Source organism: Mytilus galloprovincialis, chromosome 3 (assembly GCF_965363235.1).
Source record: "Mytilus galloprovincialis chromosome 3, xbMytGall1.hap1.1, whole genome shotgun sequence".
Classification (NCBI taxonomy): domain Eukaryota; kingdom Metazoa; phylum Mollusca; class Bivalvia; order Mytilida; family Mytilidae; genus Mytilus; species Mytilus galloprovincialis.
In genome coordinates, this window is record NC_134840.1 from 58,591,292 (window position 1) to 58,610,027 (window position 18,736).

The 18,736-nt window shown below is 30.9% G+C and overlaps 1 protein-coding gene across 3 annotated transcripts in view; it reads right to left on the reverse strand.

Annotated features, from left to right (window-relative positions):
* LOC143068451 (ubiquitin carboxyl-terminal hydrolase 9X-like) overlaps positions 1 to 18,736 on the reverse strand; it is a 42,877-nt gene that overhangs the window by 22,448 nt on the left and 1,693 nt on the right. For all 3 annotated transcript variants that reach the window (XM_076242543.1, XM_076242541.1, XM_076242542.1), the window contains exons 3-25: positions 18,100 to 18,212; positions 17,586 to 17,698; positions 17,264 to 17,369; positions 16,360 to 16,475; positions 15,271 to 15,337; positions 14,634 to 14,818; positions 11,650 to 11,788; positions 11,208 to 11,360; positions 9,937 to 10,041; positions 9,540 to 9,746; positions 9,124 to 9,240; positions 8,626 to 8,779; positions 8,089 to 8,176; positions 7,704 to 7,755; positions 7,408 to 7,479; positions 6,924 to 7,027; positions 4,164 to 4,281; positions 3,030 to 3,337; positions 2,324 to 2,561; positions 1,720 to 1,857; positions 1,066 to 1,186; positions 371 to 498; positions 89 to 151 (exon numbers count right to left, since the gene is read on the reverse strand). In XM_076242543.1, the coding sequence (XP_076098658.1) occupies positions 89 to 151; positions 371 to 498; positions 1,066 to 1,186; positions 1,720 to 1,857; positions 2,324 to 2,561; positions 3,030 to 3,337; positions 4,164 to 4,281; positions 6,924 to 7,027; positions 7,408 to 7,479; positions 7,704 to 7,755; positions 8,089 to 8,176; positions 8,626 to 8,779; positions 9,124 to 9,240; positions 9,540 to 9,746; positions 9,937 to 10,041; positions 11,208 to 11,360; positions 11,650 to 11,788; positions 14,634 to 14,818; positions 15,271 to 15,337; positions 16,360 to 16,475; positions 17,264 to 17,369; positions 17,586 to 17,698; positions 18,100 to 18,212 (3,005 nt within the window). The remainder of the gene's footprint in view (positions 1 to 88; positions 152 to 370; positions 499 to 1,065; positions 1,187 to 1,719; positions 1,858 to 2,323; positions 2,562 to 3,029; positions 3,338 to 4,163; positions 4,282 to 6,923; positions 7,028 to 7,407; positions 7,480 to 7,703; positions 7,756 to 8,088; positions 8,177 to 8,625; positions 8,780 to 9,123; positions 9,241 to 9,539; positions 9,747 to 9,936; positions 10,042 to 11,207; positions 11,361 to 11,649; positions 11,789 to 14,633; positions 14,819 to 15,270; positions 15,338 to 16,359; positions 16,476 to 17,263; positions 17,370 to 17,585; positions 17,699 to 18,099; positions 18,213 to 18,736) is intronic.

Consider the following 18,736-nt stretch of genomic DNA (forward strand, 5'->3'; position numbering starts at 1 on the left):
ATGAACAATAAATACCAAATTATCTCATCACTAGTTGATTTTCACTTTTTTTTCTTGGTTACAAACTGATAAAACTATAAATTCATACCTGAAATTTGAAAGCATCTTCAGACATGGGATCATTTGCAGGCATTAACAGACTGTAAGCAACCTAAAATAAAGAGTCAAAAAGCATTATGTTCAAAGTTTTAACAAATCTACCCACAACATTTTTTTTTTATTATATTGGTTGGTAATAGCATTCAATGAAATAAACCATTTAATAAACACTTAAATCATAACAACCTATTTCTAATAATGAAGAAATACTACATATACATTTCTAACATCCTGATCATTATGTCATGAAATAGTTGTTATCAAGTCTCACCTCAATATTATACAGAGCTTCCGTAGGTGATGAATTGAAGAACATTATTTCTAACTGTTGAGAAAGAGTTGTGTCTGACCTAGTATTCTCATTACATATATTACACAATCTGTCTACAGTATGAGAATCTGAAAAGATATAAGTTAAAATATGTACAAGTCTAATACAACGTAATAATTTCAGCCCATGTAATAAATTATATGAAAATCGTTCTGACGAAGAAATTTTGTTTATTGTTTTGCATAAAGTTTCATAGGTCAAATCCTTTCCAATTTCCTTCATATAAGAATATCAAGTATATTCCCCATTTCCATTCTCAATTTTATTATAGCTGGTATGCAAAAGCATTTCAAACTTTTCCTTAAATTTGAAGAAGAAAAAAATAATTAGATTATGTTCAGACTGATTTTTGTCCTTGGTAAACATAATAATAATGTCCAATACACCTAATCATCATCTCTCCATTGTAAAATGTAGACATTTTCCAGATTGATTATATTATGAAATACATGAAAAGAATTCAGTGGTTATACATCGTACCTGAAAAATTAATATGTTATGGTTTTAACCAGTTGGAAATAATTCTCAAACTGCATAGGGTAGCATATGTTTATCTACATATCCTGGTTACTTAGTGTGTATGTCATATAAAGACCTTATTTTACAGCAATGTTCTGTTACATGACTAGGCTTACCTGCAGGCATTAGTTTAAGAAGAGTTCTGGCAGTATCCCTAAGTTTTGGAACTTGAAGTGAACAACCTAAATCTGATAACTGGAACATAAACTTGGCATACTTAGCTGTATTTGCCATTATCTGCAAAGCATAAAATACAAAGATTATTATAAAACACTCTCAAGTTGTTTTCTCAGGCAGACATACAATGCATATATTGCTTTGACCAATCTGTATACACAAAACATAATCAAATATTTCAATTCTTATAATTAACCTGACCTTTTAACCAAATATGAAAAAAAAAGATGGCTGCTAAATGTTCTGAAGCACTTGTGACTCCACACATAACAAGGATATTTGCCAAGCAGCCCAGTGGTTGTGACTTTTTTTTATTGTCTCAGTTTTACATTTTTTTTCATCACATTGTACTGGAAAGCTCATTAGGTATTCTTTTACAAATTAACCCTACTTACATTCCAAATACAAATTAACCCTACTTACATTCTAAATAACTATTCTTTGAAGGAAGCTTCAAGTATGAACGAAACATCCTCTGTATGAATATTGCTTATAATGTAATTATAGAGCTGTCATCATGAATGTATTTAGGACTTGAGAGATGCTTTACAATTAAACATGTTCCCTTCTCTGTATAATTATAGTACACTTACCACACCAGGTAAACAGTTTTCAGCCTCTATATTTGGACCATCAAAGGTATGATGAGGTGACCCAGCTGAGCTATCAGAACTACTATCTGGACTAGATGGCATGTTATTTCCTACTTGTACTAACTTTGCTGATATCAACTAAAACAAATATAACATACAAATTACACGAGTATTCTTTCAGTTGTTCTGTCATACTTTCTAAAACATAAATTCTGTGGTCAGCTTCCTTTTTAAGTCAGTTGGTAATAAAGTCCAGGCTTTTTTTGTAAACTATTAAGTCATATCACAAAATTAATTACTGTAAAAGCGTTCAGGACTAGTAAGAACTATATACCTTTTTTTTTAATAATATTCAACACTTACTCTTCTTCTTGTTCACCTGATGAGTACATAATAAACTGCAACAGGACATAATTCGGCATCTTCATAAATAACCTTTGTACATAAATGCTCTGTTGAGATAGCTTTTAGTCGAGTTAGTTAGAAATACCAATATTCTTCATAAAAGTTTCAATATTGGCATGGATCTAATAGACTTTTGAAGTAAAGAAAGATTATTTTTTACATATGCATAAACAAATTATTTTATTTTATTATGACTTACAGCTTTTTCTCTCAATGGCACTTGTAAAATTAATCTTTTATCCTCGGCTGGATCTAATAGTTCATTATTCACATATAAATCCACTTTTATATTACTGCTTAATTTAAGTTTATATAAAATCTGTCTTCTAACTTGTCCAATGGTATCATTTGAATGCGACCAAATTTCAATATCTTCCATCTGACGACCTTGACTAGGAAATCGAACAATTAGGGTCACTAATTTTCCTCTACATGCCCTGAAAAAAAGATAATTTTTTTTAAAGGAATAAAATTCAAAGACAACTTTTTATATTCGAAATGTTTTAATCCACAAAAATAAATACAGGGCTCAAGAGTTTTGTTTTAGCAGCTCATGTTTTGTGATTGACAAATATAGAACAAATAATTCTGTTGATACGTTGATGTTAGATTCTTCAGACTTAAAATTTTATAAGCATTATGGAAACATATAAACATCAGCCCTAACAACATTTTAACTTACTTAGTCTTCATATAGATCCTAAATTTTTCTCTCTGAAATACATGTAGCTTGACAGTCTAGAAAATAATCAGCACTGCTGTGCTGTTCCTTTTTATTTTCAAGTTGTTTAATATCTCATTGGAACCTTTTCAGTATCCTTTCATTTAATATGAAGTTAATTACATCAAATATCTGAAAGAGTTCAACTCTCAACAACTAAATTTCGCATGTAATTTTGACTAACCTGCTAAGAGGTAGAATTGATCTCTCATCAGTATAAGCCTCGTCACACTCGGCTACATACTCCTTCAACACGGTCAACACCCGAACCATCCTGGATGTCTCTTGCATCACTCTATTTGTACTGTCTTTGTCCTTCTCTAACACAGACACAGTATCATATAAAGCTTTTAACCTATCTACACATGACTGTATAAAGTCATCATGGATATCCACTTGGTTCTGTTGTAACCGTGGACCCAAGTTTGTAAAAATGTCTTTTAATAATGTAATGGCTTTATTGGCAACATCATCTGGACTAAGTAACACAGCCTGAAAATGACAAGACATGTTAAAATAGGCTTTATCCAAGGTCAATTGCTAATTTGTTTTCATTCTTTATTTCATTCAACAATTTTGATGTAGGTTCTGTATTATTTTCTACATTTATGAAGCTACATTCCTTCTAGAATTTTTTTTATAGTGGTTATTTGTAATTGCATTTTCCTCTTTATAATGGAAGTTTCTCTTATTAGTATTTCCACATTTTTCATGGAAATAATTAACATAAAGATCAAATCATTATTTTGTTCCTTTATTTGTTTTACAAGAGACATTTTTAATGATTTTCAGCCTTCGATAAGTTTCAATTTCTTTTTTTCTACCTTTTTGTAAATTCCCTTGTGATTCCCTGGATTTCGTTTTTGAAAATTATATTTAAAATATAAAACTTTCCCAGGTTTATATTTACAATATATACATCTCATTTAAAATATCCTGGTATTTTAATTATAACCAGGAAATTTCTCTTGTTTATATTTATCAGTCTATCATAAGAACATTTAATAACTTCCTCAATACCCTATTTATAAACATGATGTTACTCAAATGTATTTATTACCATAACATAAACACTTTCATCTAAAGCAGCTGTTTACTTAACTGGCTTTCATCATAATACAAGACTTGGAAGCAAATATCTCACTGTGAAAATTAAACACCCCATGTCAGACAAAAGCTAGCTGTTTTACCTGAGGAAAGTTGACTGCAATACCACTTAATTGTTTAATTGTCTGTAGATAAAATTCAAACTAAATTATCCACTGAATAAAATTGAGAAAACTGATTTAATAACGAATCATCTTAAACATAGACTTACCCGCCATAAATAGTCTAACCCTATTAATTCTAAATCATCAATCATATGGCCACCTCTTCTCTTTGCTATCAATTTGTTCTCTTTCAAATTTACATGTTTGAAAAATCTTTCAAAACAGCTGAAAAGGATAGATAAAATATCATTTAAACAGTCAATTATGAATATAGCCAAAAAATAGTAGATAATATCAAATTTACAACAGCACAGCAGCTGCTTACAGCTTTTCCAGAAATAATTGTATATAGGGAGTGAAAGAAGGCACTTTTATTAAAGAAAGATTGTTTGAACATTTACAGCTTTTACATTAATGCTAGCAAGACAAATCTTTGTTTGGATTGCTTGCTTTGTTTGTATCAGTGTTTGCTCAAGCATGGCAATTAAGATAGGCGGGGCTTCAGCTTGTATACATCATACTTAAATTTAATTGGACGTTATGTTTGAGGTTAAGGACACTAAATTTTAAAACGTCCCATGACTCATATTCTCAAATGTTTCCTTACCTGTAAATATACAATACAGACAGGATTTTACTTCGTCGAAATTATCTCCCCATTACGCCAGTTTATTTTCACAATCGTAGAAATGGAAGACAATTTTTTTTTCATAGCTATTCGAACACACCTACTCTGATTTTGTGATCCATTGGACAGGTATTTCACTTCACCCCTATATTTCATCTTTTAGTACTGTGATTTTTTTTATGTTATAAAGTCAACCTGTAGCTTTGCTATATTAAAATGATACAATCTGAAGCGAGATGATGTATCAAATACTCTTGCTTTGTACGTTTTCAAGACAAAATATTCATCTCAAACACCCTAACATAAACAAGAGGCTCTCAAGAGCCTGAATCGCTCACCTTAATTCTTTTGGTTAAATCTCTCATCAATGATTATTTTGGCTTTTCAATTTATTTAAATGTTTTTTGGATCGTCCTATTTTCTTCAAAAGCCAAAAAAAATAATCATTTTCTCCTATGTTCTATTTTAGCCATAGTAGCTATGTTTCTTGACATACAAGGAAATAAAATATAAAATTTATACTAAATACTCTGAAACTCATTTAGCCTAAGTTTGGCTGAAATTGATACAGCAGTTTCAAAGGAGAAGATTTTTTAAAGTAAGTCAACATGATGAACAAATTGCGAAAAAAGTCCTTAAAGGGCAATAACTCCTTAAGGGGTCAATTGACAATTTTGGTCAAATTGACTTAATTGAAGATCTTACTTTGCTGAACATCATTGCTGTTTACAGTTTATTTCTATCTATAATTATATTCAAGATAATAAACAAAAACAGCAAAATTTCCTTAAAATTATCAATTCAGGGGCAGCAACCCAACAACAGGTTGTCTGATTCATCTGAAAATTTCAGGGCAGATAGATCTTGACCTGATAAACAATATAGCCCCAGGTCAGATTTGCTCTAAATGCTTTGGTTTTTGAGTTATAAGCCAAAAACTGCATTTGACCCCTATGTTCTATTTTTAGCAATGGCGACCATGTTTGTTGATAGATCATAACTTCGGATACAATTTACAAACAAGATACCCTAAGGAACATTCAGTTAAAATTTGAAAGTATTTTGCCCAGTAGTTTCAGAGGAGAAGATTTTTGTAAAAGATTACTAAGATTTACGAAAAATGGTTAAAAATTGACTATAAAGGGCAATAACTCCTAAAGGGGTCAACTGACCATTTCCGTCATGTTGACTTTTTTGTAAATCTTACTTTGCTGAACATTATTGCTGTTTACAGTTTATCTCTATCTATAATAATATTCAAGATGATAACCAAAAACAGCAAAATTTCCTTAAAATTACCAATTCAGGGGCAGCAACCCAACAACAGGTTGTCTGATTCATCTGAAAATTTCAGGGCAGATAGATCTTGACCTGATAAACAATATTACCCCATGTCAGATTTGCTCTAAATGCTTTGGTTTTTGAGTTATAAGCCAAAAACTGCATTTGACCCCTATGTTCTATTTTTAGCAATGGCGACCATGTTTGTTGATAGATCAAAACTTCGGATACAATTTATAAATTAGATACCCTAAGGAACATTCAGTTAAAGTTTGAAAGTATTTGGCCCAGTAGTTTCAGAGGAGAAGATTCTTGAAATAGTTTACGACGACAGACGACGGACGACAGACGACAGACGACGGACGACGACGGACGCCAAGTGATGGCATAAGCTCACTTGTCCCTTCGGGACAGGTGAGCTAAAAATGTACACTCGATTTCCTCTTTTCGATACAATTGTTTCCCATTTTTTTGAATATTTTCTTGAGTTACATAATGGAAGGGCAGACATGGAAATAACTGACTGAACTGATAGATTGATATGTTATAAAAAACAATATTAGGTCAATGCTGAAGGCCAGTTTCTCAGCCTCATACAAGAAAAAAGTTTATATTTTTCTTTCATTGACAAATTATTGTATTTTTACAGGTGAGGAAACATCTGAGAATATTTGTCATGTGATTAGGTGTCCTTAACCTCAAACATAACGTCCAGTAAAATTTAAGTATGATGTATACAAGCTGAAGCCCTGCCTATCTTAATTGCCATGCTTGAGCAAACATTGATACAAACAAAGTAAGCAAGCCAAACAAAGATTTGTCTTGCTAGCATTAATGTAAAAGCTGTAATGAAATATCCAATTTAAAATGTATGCATGGTGGGGGCAAATAAAAAGTGCCTTCCTTCCCCCATACATTTATTTTTGGAAGAACAGTTAACAGTTGTATTAAAACTTACTTCATGCCATTTTCAGTGAGAAGACTGGGATCCAACTGTAAAATATTTTGTTCAAAGAAATCTCTTGTGATTTCAGGATCAAGGTCTGGTTCTTCTCCCATTAACTACAATAAGAATTGGAAAAGATATATACAGGTTTAAATAATAACAAAAAAAATTTGTAGACTATGGCATATATTTTTGAAAAATGAGGTAGAATTGAAATTAAACAATAGATTATGGTTAACCCTATCTATTTTAATTCATATTTGAAGGGATATTGCCTACTTTAAATCTTACATATCTTTATTTTTCACATATTGATACAAAGCATTTTTCGACCATACAGTATGGGTTTTTCTCATTGTTGGAAACTATAAACTATAATTGCTTACATCCACTTCATTTGAACTTCTGTGGATAGTTGTCTCATTGGCAATCATACCACATCTCCTTATTTTTACATTCAAATGCTTAATCGAAAGACTTAATAATCTCAAATTACCTTGGCAAACCATTTAAAACATGACTCCCTGTCAGTCCCATATATTGCATTTTCAGCTAAACATTGCCAAATCTGTAAAAATAAACAAGAATCAAGTAGAAGACAGGTGCTGTGTAAATCAAAATGAAAAAAAAAGTTAGATTTTATATATTTCAAACTATATTATAGAATTATTAAAAAATAATTCATTGGATATCTATACCTTTCAGATAACCTCATTTGATTTCGTTTCCTTTTGTCTACAACAAAAAAATACAGCATTTCATAATAGAAAACTTTAATTTTACTCAACCTACCTGTCTGGCTTGAGATTCACACAACCATAACTGTCCATCTTTCAGAAGAAACCTAAAACAAACATGATAAAAACTTTTAACAGCAACTTATTACTCTCATACATTTACAGTTTAATAGACAATTGATGATTTCTGTTGGCTTAATTGTACAATGACATATATATATTTCATGCATATTCAGACTGATTAATTCAACAAATTATATTGTCAGACGATATGTGATATTTGGGTTTTTATAATGCTTTTCTGAAAGAACATGGCTTCAATATTGTAAGTAAGGATTTGGTCTTAATTTATTAAAGCAATAATATCTAACAAATTATTTCCTTCTTTTATTTTGGAATAGTGTTTAAAACAGCTAATCAGAAAAATGTATAAAACAAACCTCATAAACTTTAATCTTTCTTGTATTTGAACCACATGATTAAATCTACCATCAGGTAAAATTGTAGCTGGATCCAAATCTGGATGCTCTGAAGAATAAATTTTACAATCATAAACTGACGACATACATCAGTCAAAATAAAACTCAACTCATTACTAAGAGTAACAGCAATTCACTGCAATATTTCAAGATAGATTGATCAAAATTCCAAAAAATGCTAACTGTATGTTGACATATCACACATTTATTCATAAATTTATGACATATTAGTATCTATTGTCACACAAAAAAGTTCAAGAAAATGTGCACTAAACAGTATTTAACTATCGTAGAGTGGTTGTATCGGACACAAATTAAGGCTTAGTAAATAAGAACGTCTGCTTGTAATGATACTTGTATTGAACTCTAAAATGCTAATGTCACAACAACGGTGACGTCGTGTACATGGAGAGCGGTAGCGGGAACACCTCATGTGCAATTCTTAACATTAACACTTATATAAAATATCTATTCTCAAGAAATTTAAAGCTTTATCACCTTTAGCAAATACTCTTGACTTCTCCATATATTCTGACAGATTCTTGGCCACTAACATAACAATAGAATGTGTAGACTGTAGCTGGTTGATAACATTATTCCTGTAGTAAACATGAGGTGTTCTTGGTGGTGCATGAGGGAAGTTCTGTGGAGCCTGAAATTAAAGCAGTTATGTAATTTATTACTACAAGTACCACAAAGGCGGGTTATAAGTATGTAACACACAGAACGTATGAAACAAAGTCTTTAACAGCTGACATTATTTCAAGAATTAATTATTGATTTGCAGTAATTTATTTGTTGAGTATGATGATTAAGTTGAAAGATCCTGTAATAACACTTTGCCAAACATGCAACTCTATCTAAAGCACTTTCTGCATTTCCATATTGATCTTTTAACTGTGTAGAGAAAACTGTTTATCATATACATGTATATATTCATATATGTATAAAATATCAAACTTATTTGCTAAATCTTTAAATACATCAATAATTTACCTCAGGAAACAGTTGACATATTTCTCTGATCTGTTTTAGAGCAGGCAGCACCCATTTATCATTTTTTAACTCATCTACAAACTTTCCTATCCATGTCATCTTCTGTTGGTCTCTATCCTACAACAGATAATAAAATATGTAAGGAATTGAAGATCCCAATACAGTGTATAATGTCATGCATGGCAAATGTAACATGCAGAAATATGAGTGCCAATGAGACAACTCTCTATCCAAGTCAAAATTTGTAAAAAGTACAGCCTTGGCTCACACCAAAAAGCATGCCACAAAAGGCCCCAAAACTGACTAGTGTAAAACCATTCAAACAGGAACCTATTTCAAGACTTATTGTTTACCTTGCAAGATTATTCTAGTTGGGTTTTTCTTTATTAGTTTTAGAATACAGACATTGCCTTTACCTGTGAACAGCTGTAATCCAATATTTTGATATGTGCTGTAAGAGCCTGGTCCATGATATCTGTAGGTACATCCTCACTATGGGCAAGGTTCCATAACAATCCTAATACTTTATGTGCCATCACACCTTCTTTATCATCCTCTGCTAGTCGTCTGATTAATTCTAATAACTTTTCCCTCTGTTTCTTTGAGGCATGTGTCCAGCTCCCCTGGAAAGATTTAGTATAAGTAACTTCATAATTCTATTTACAATATAACTCAAGTAAAACAAAATGACATAATCATGTTTTCTCTAAAAATTTCAATTACAGAAAATAGTCAAATAATATTTAAAAAGATATTAAAAGTTATTAAACTCTGCCCTCAAATTTCAAGGATTTAAAAAATTGGCATACTCACTTGAAAACATTCAAACAAATGGTCTAATTGTTCTGGCGAGAAATCCCAGGCAAGTTTGGCCAAAAGATCATGAACATTCTTCACTATGGCATCATGTTTTCCTGACTGAAAAAGAATAATAAATTATACATATGTAAATGTTTAAAACTGACAATAGCTGAAATAACAACTTAAAACTAATGTAGTTATCAATGAACATACTTCATTAGAATAAGCCATTACACTCTATATAAAAATAACCTTGGTTAACAGTACAGCAATTCAGGCTATCCCAATTCTTATTTAACCCTTTCACCGATTGCTGCCCAGACAGAAGCTACTCTGAGACGATGGCGTCCCTGGCTACTATTACTCAAGTTGGAAATATTCATAATAAATGTCAATAAAAACTTGTTTATAGTTATTTGTGTATTTATTTTATTCACTAAGACCATGTTCACAGTTTTGTTCATGTTTTGACAATTTTTTCTTCATAAAATATCAAAATTTTCAAATTTTCGTCATTATCAAGGTGAAATTCTCAAAATTCGACTCTTTCACCCCAAATCGTAATTTTTTAACCCAAAACGGCAAAATTTTGAAAAATTTTATGAGGCTGTACAAATTCCTCACACTGATCGATGTCCATTCCAACTGTTTTGTACATAAAACGACATTTTAGGTCAAAAAAGTATACTAGTTTGGCTTCAATTCTTCCATATTCTTTCAACAAAAATGTTCCCTCATTTCAAATTCTCGTAAATTCCGTAAATTTCCTCTGATTTTGACACGGTTTTCAACAAACGGAACCGGCATGTTTACACTTTCATCCGGGTTATCCATCAAAGAAAGATAACCCACGTTTGCACTGTTTGAGCGGGAAACATAAAAGAGGTATTCCGATCCCGGTAAAACGGGACTCATCGTCAGCTGTCTGAAGCGTGAATCCCGGTAAACCGGGACTCGTCGGCGAAAGGGTTAATATGTTGGTAATGGTATGATTTAAATGATGTATTTTGCCTGGTTTGTCAAGTTTGACATTTGCTTTAAACCATATCAGAAATTAGAATAAAGATTTCTTTTAAAGATCATTTCTATGTCAATACAATTATTAAAAAACATTTATTTTCTTGGTAGAAATCTTCTATTTCTTGTCAATCAAAGCCATAAATTTTATTACCCAACTTAAAATGGTACAATATTTAAACACAAAGAACCATCCAGTACAAACAAATCCTGAAAAATTATCTGTCTAAGATTTGTTTATTATACGATATAGTATGACAACATACCTGAGCTTCCCAAAGTTTGTCCAAGTCTTCAGATGTCAAGGCTTTTTCCTTAATCATAAATCTGAGTATTTTCTCCAGTTTTTCAACATATTGTGGCTGATGCAAGCTGTCTCTTAATACTATTGTTAAAACCTGATTGTTCTGAACCCAGTCCTGCAAAAGAAGTATATTAAAGAATAAAAAATAAGTAACTTAATGTATATACTACAATAAAATACACTTTTTTTCTTCAATTAAATATCTTTAAATAAAAAAAATAATATAAGCTAATGTTAAACAAATAAATATGAGCTAGAAGATGGTCATGTTAAAACGCTTGTACAAACTACAAGTTTACTTGATAAATCTTCTTTTTACAAAGTTCAACATTTAAGGCATATATATTTTATTTTTTTCTACATAGAAGCAAAAACAGGTCAAGCAATGAACTTTGCCTACTTACTGCCATTTTTTCTGCTGTCAGCCATTCATCTTCATCCATAGATGAGTGTCGACTTGATACATTGGATATCATTGATATCACTTTGTTAACTTCATTCAAAGCATTCATCTTTCCATTAAACGAGGAAATCTGAAGCAATCTGAAAGTAGTAAAAAAAATAACATTAGCACCTGTTTAGAAAGTGTTTGATACCAAAACATTGTACATATATCATTAAAGGCTTCTTTTATATGTCATGAAATAAAAACAAAAGAAAAACACCTTTTACAGTTCTTCTATTAAAGCATGCAAAACAAACAGTTGATTAACTTGCTTGCTATATTTGTTTGGATGTTTGTAAACAACAGGTAGGTAGTCTATTTCAATCTGTTTACTATTTACTGGAATATGATTGGACAATAAACACTAATTAATTTCATGTCAATTCTTATTATCCAATCAAATCCCAGTATATATAACAGATGCTCCGCAGGGCGCAGCTATATACGACCGCAGAGGTTGAACCCTGAACAGTTGGGGCAAGTATGGACACAACATTTAAGCTGGATTCAGCTCTAAATTCAGATTGTGATTAAATAGTTGACACAGCATAGGTTTCTGACACAGAATGAAAGTGGTCTAATGAACTTAAAATTTTTTTTTTGCCTTTGAGCAATTCACTATGCTGTTGAATATTAATCCTCTCAAAAAAAATGTTTGAAGAAATTTTCTTTTTATTTATGAAATCTGAAATGAGAAAAATTTAACCCCCCTCCCCCCCCCATTTTTTTTTCACATCCCCCTTTCCCTTTTTCCAAAACTGATCTCAATTCAAATTCCGAATGGAGTTTGCAACAATAACTACTCATTTAAATACATCATAAAATATTAAAATGTAAAATAAAGTGCTTGTTATCACTGAATGGTAAAGATTGTTTTAATTTATCAGTTGGCAGTAAAAGTGAATATACATTGTATATTGTATAAAACAATGATTTAAGTTGATTCAACTACTATTCTGGACAAAGAAAGATAACTCCAATTGAAAATTTCTTGCTATTGCACAATATTGTGCAATTAGATATTTCTTGCTATTGCGCAATACTGTGCAATTGAAAATATTTGCTATAGCACAATTTTGTGCAATTGAAGATATCTTGCTATTGCGCAATACTGTGCAATTGAAAATGTCTTGCTATTGCACAATACTGTGCAATTGAAGATTTCTTGCTATTGCTGAATACTGTGCAATTGAAAATTTCTTGCTATTGCACAATACTTAATATAATAATTTTGGATCCTGATTTGAACCAACTTGAAAACTGGGCCCATAATCAAAAATCTTAGTATATGTTTAGATTCAGCATATCAAAAAAGCCCAAGAATTCAATTTTTGTTAAAATCAAACTTAGTTTAATTTTGGACCCTTTGGACTTTAATGTAGACCAATTTGAAAACGGGACCAAAAATTAAGAATCTACATACACAGTTAGATTTGGCATATCAAAGAACCCCAATTATTCAATTTTTGATGAAATCAAACAAAGTTTAATTTTGGACCTCGATTTGGACCAACTTGAAAACTGGGCCAATAATCAAAAATCTAAGTACATTTTTAGATTCAGCATATCAAAGAACCCCTAGGATTCAATTTTTGTTAAAATCAAACTTAGTTTAATTTTGGACCCTTTGGACCTTAATGTAGACCAATTTGAAAACGGGACCAAAAACTAAGAATCTACATACACAGTTAGATTTGGCATATCAAAGAACCCCAATTATTCAATTTTTGATGAAATCAAACAAAGTTCAATTTTGGACCCTTTGGGCCCCTTATTCCTAAACTGTTGGGACCAAAACTCCTAAAATCAAACCCAACCTTCCTTTTATAGTCATAAACCTTGTGTTTAAATTTCATAGATTTCTATTTACTTATACTAAAGTTATGGTGCGAAAAACCAAGAATAATGCTTATTTGGGCCCCTTTTTGGCCCCTAATTCCTAAACTGTTGGGACCAAAACTCCCAAAATCAATCCCAACCTTCCTTTTGTGGTCATAAACCTTGTGTTTAAATTTCATTGATTTCTATTTACTTATACTAAAGTTATTGTACGAAAACCAAGAATAATGCTTATTTGGGCCCTTTTTTGGCCCCTAATTCCTAAACTGTTGGAACCAAAACTCCCAAAATCAATCCCAACCTTCCTTTTGTGGTCATAAACCTTGTGTCAAAATTTCATAGATTTCAATTTACTTAAACTAAAGTTATAGTGCGAAAACCAAGAAAATGCTTATTTGGGCCCTTTTTGGCCCCTAATTCCTAAAATGTTGGGACCAAAACTCCCAAAATCAATCCCAACCTTCCTTTTGTGGTCATAAGCCTTGTGTTAAAATTTCATAGATTTCTATTACTATAGATTACTAAAGTTAGAGTACGAAAACTAAAAGTATTCGGACGATGACGACGACGACGCCAACGTGATAGCAATATACGACGAAAAATTAAAATTTTTGCGGTCGTATAAAAACAGACAAAACCTCCACCTACCTATTGTTTGCAAACAACCAATCAAACATAGCAAGCAAGTTGATCAATGTTTTGTTTTGCATGCTTTTATAGAAGAACTGTAATCAACATTGATCCTTTTTAAATGTGTTTAAAGATTTTTAAACAACAAGAATGTGTCGAAAGTACACAGATGCCCCATCCGCACTATCATTTTCTATATTCAGTTGACTGTGAAAATGGGGTAAAATCTCCAATTTGGCATTAAAATTAGAAAGATCATATCATAAGGAACATGTGTACTAATTTTCAAGTTGATTGGACGTCATCAAAAACTGCCTTGACCAAAAACTTTAGCCTGAAGCGGGACAAAAGGACGGATGAACGGTACAACGAACGAACGGACGCACAGACCAGAAAACATAATGCCCATAAATGGGGCATAAAAATCAACCATGTATATGCATATCAGCTCATTTCACTAATAAGACTTCTTACCTAAGTATCATCTTTAGTCTAAATATTTCCAAATTTTTAATGGTCTCTTCTTGGTCTGGGAGCCTAGAGACAAGTTGCTTCAGAGCTTTAATGATTGAGGATAAAGCATCATTCTTGGCCTCTGTTTTGGTTTCTTTCTTCAGTTCTTCATCAGTCAAAGAATCTAAAAACTTGGGCACTATTTCCTGTAAAATAATACACAATAACTTGAGTGGTGATTAACAAAATACTAAAGCATAATCACTGATGGTAATTTAATAAAACTAAGCTTTCTTTATTTAATTGATGGCTATTTCAGAAAGAAAAAAAAAATTGAAAAGAAAATATTTTTTTACAGCCACCCCATCAAAATCAGAAAAAAAATGTTTATACTGACATTCTAATAAGTCAATTGAACCCAAATTTTCTTAAAAAACTTCTTATTACACTCCTCATAAAAGTTTGAAGACTTAACTATGATATACATTTGCCAAATACAATGGTTATTTATTTCCACTTTTAGCCCAACATTTTTACATCTATATCAAATCTGTATTATTTTTAAGACACATATAAAAGTGAATCATTATCAAGACTGGTTGTCAGTAACTAAATCTGCAATTATTCCTACTTAAGTGTATTTTAAAATTTAACTTACAACAATTGGCATCATATATTTCTCTACTGTATGTGGAGTCAGTACCTCATTACACTGTCCAAATGGTCTGGAAACAAAATATGGTCCTGTTAATTTTTCATTTTCAAAATTGCAAGCAGTTATAAGATTGATCTTATTAATAACTTGATAAACAGTTTAATCTATATCATGTTTTCAAATTAAAGAGACTTTTTTGTCTTGAAGTGTATTTTAGTTGCAGTCTTGCAGTCTGTTAAAAGTGTCAGAGTTCAAATTATAATGAAATTTGTACTAACTTTTAGGTTGTGAGGAGACCACTGGGTTATACCTTTATGATATCCTTCATATATTAAGTTATTTATTTATAAACATGATAAAATTAGGTTTTCTTTGGTAATAACAAAGGTTATTAAAGTCATAAGAAACCTCAAATAAAAAAATAATGCATATGTTTTTTTATAACTCAATGGATAGTTTTCATTATAAAACTTATGTACATATACTTTTTTCTGAAGAAAATTTTTTAATTTATTCATATTTAGAAGAAGTTTACTTTATTTTAATTGCTTCCTTCCAGGAAGCAATTCCCCCCGACATATTTTCCGTATGCAAAGTGACCTCAGTGTGACCCATCTCGTAAAAATCCGGTGACCACAATACGCAAGGATGTCCTTAAAATAAACTATTATCTGAATTTACATGTTAAACACGTGCTGAATTTCCATGCTTTTTTGTTGATTTTTTGTCGATTGTTGACAAACAGGTGATAATCGTTAAACTTCGTCTTCAAAACATGAACTTTAATTACCTGCCATATTTACATAACAACACTGACCGATTGAAAAAAAATTGACGATTGTACGAAATTTACAAGAAAAAAATGATAAATTCGTGCACAGAAGACTAAATTTATGAGGTTTGTATGCATTTGTGTAAGAATTGGAAGAACATTATTTTTCACCGGTCACTCGTTTCTTATGACTTTAAGGAAACATCCATCTAAGTGCTTTGAAACAAGACACCTTAGTACAGATAAAATTTAAAAGCTAAGCAGTTTGGTATGTTTTTCAAATACAACAAATTATCTTTCATAAAGATAACAGAACCTACTTTATAAGAGCAGCTACAAGTGGGACTGACATTTGTGGACCATCTTGAAATCTTTTCAACAGTATCTGGAAACCTTTCAGTTCTCCAAATCTGTTAACCAGATCAACTAACCATCCCTGAAAAGCCAAAACAAAAACAAATCATTTTAAAGTAATAAATGTGTGATTAATCAGATTTGATCTTTTTGGGGGTAAGCAAAAAGCAGATAAAGAACAGTCATTGAAATGATACCATTAATACAAAACATTATTTATAATACTCTGATAGATAAATAACTGTCATTAACATATCACAATACAAAAATTGTATAATTTTAATAATATTGTCATCTTTAAACTACTTCCTCAACTATGAAAATCCTATAGTTTCATTTTCAGAAGAGAAAAGCTTTCCAACATTGACATGATCTTCTGTGCATAATTAAAGCTACTTTTAGCTACACTGATGATCAAAATTAATTAAAATAAATTGTGCATTCACACTTTTTTTCTCAATCATGCTTCACAAACACAGAATCTTTTTTTTTATTACATTGTCAAAATAAAATCTAAATATCTAATATTAACACATGTACAAAAAAATGAGATTCATTCAGACATAAATAGCTTATATGGATAAATTAATGTGCAGAGAGAACTTTGAACATTGATTTTTGTTTTGTTTAATCCATACAAACAAAGAAATACACCTAAAACACAGTGTATAATACATTATTCATCAGTATTAAATTAATACATCACACCAATTACTTTCATGTGCACACAACTAAAACAAGAATGAAAGACCTATTTCAAGTACATTTAACCAATCAATGATCACCAGTTGAACCTCAAAAGAAAAGCAACTGCTCCACAATAACAAATAACATCCATAAATCAGTATTAATTTGTAGCAAAATGTTTACCCTTGGTGTCCTTGGATCAGGAGGCCTTGCAAACAAAGCATCATCAGGAAGAGTTACTCCAGCTTGTACAGATTCTGACTGCCTTGTTCCATTGTATGTGTGGAATCTAAATATAAGCATTAAATCATCATTAAGAATCCTTTATATGAAAAGATTTCATAAATCTAAAAATCAATGTTTTATGCTATTATTTGTCCAGCACATAGTGTCTGATAAAAGGAAACACTACATTAATTTACTTAAAGTATGAGAAGGTACAAAAAGCTGCATATTTCTTATAAGTCAATATTTGATTAGTTTGTTTATAGATGATTGGACTTACTTGCAGTGGGGATTCAGTACCATAGCTAATAGTTCCAGTAATGGGTACCAGTCCTCAGCCAGCTTGGCTACACACAGTTCTACTAACTTCTCTGCATTCTTTAAAATGTATCTCTATAAAAAAAAAAAATCAAAATTTTTTTCACAGATCTGCACATAATTAAGAAAAATATAGAAACATTAAATGTTGATTGGGTATTTTTTTTCTCTGTAAAAAATATCTATCAATCTACATATCAAAAGTAAACACAAAGTTACTATAATTGAATCAATTGAAGCTGAAGTTGAGCTAATTTTGTTGCTTAATTTCAATGAAGTTGCAGATAAATATGTTTTGTATTTTCTAGTGGTTTCAGTTCTGTGGCACATAATCACTATAACACATTGTTTTTTTTCCTTCAGTATTACAGTTTTTATTGCTATTATTACTGCTCAGTAAACTCATAACTTGCTAACACAAATATAAAAGCCTAGGTCAAACGTGTGATTTTTTCAACATAAACAATTTTACTGACATGGATTTCATATTTCCATCCACTAACAGCTTCATCTGTCATTATCTTAGTAAATGATACTGTGAGTCCTTCTCTGAAAAATCTTTGGCAAGCCTCACTTCTAGTGTCCAACCCTACAAATTAATTCAAATTTATAAACATCATGTACAATCATGTCTATACATCTCCTTCCATTTAACTTTTTAGGAAAATATAAATATTTTACATATATACATGTAGGTCTTTTGTAGCTTCTTAGATTCTTAGATGTGACTTATGTCATTCAACCTACCCAATAACCTATTGATAAATTTACATGATCCAGTATAATTGTTTGTTTTAATGTAATGTTTATAAACAATCGTGGATATTTGTAATTGTGTGTGGAATACCTTGAAGTCTTGAACAGAGTGCATTATTATTACTTTAATCTAAGACGACTACATTATAAATGTACAATCCTGTCTATTTCAACCTTAGTTAATCTAAGTTGTACAAAATGTATGTGTTCATGTTGTCTTGGAAATTGTATTGCTGTGTAGAGGAATCTCTGAAATTTTATAGAAATTCATCTAATAATAACATTACTCTTCACTAAGTAAGTAGACTATAACATATAATGAATTCAAAACCATCTAGACTATAATCACCCAAAAAC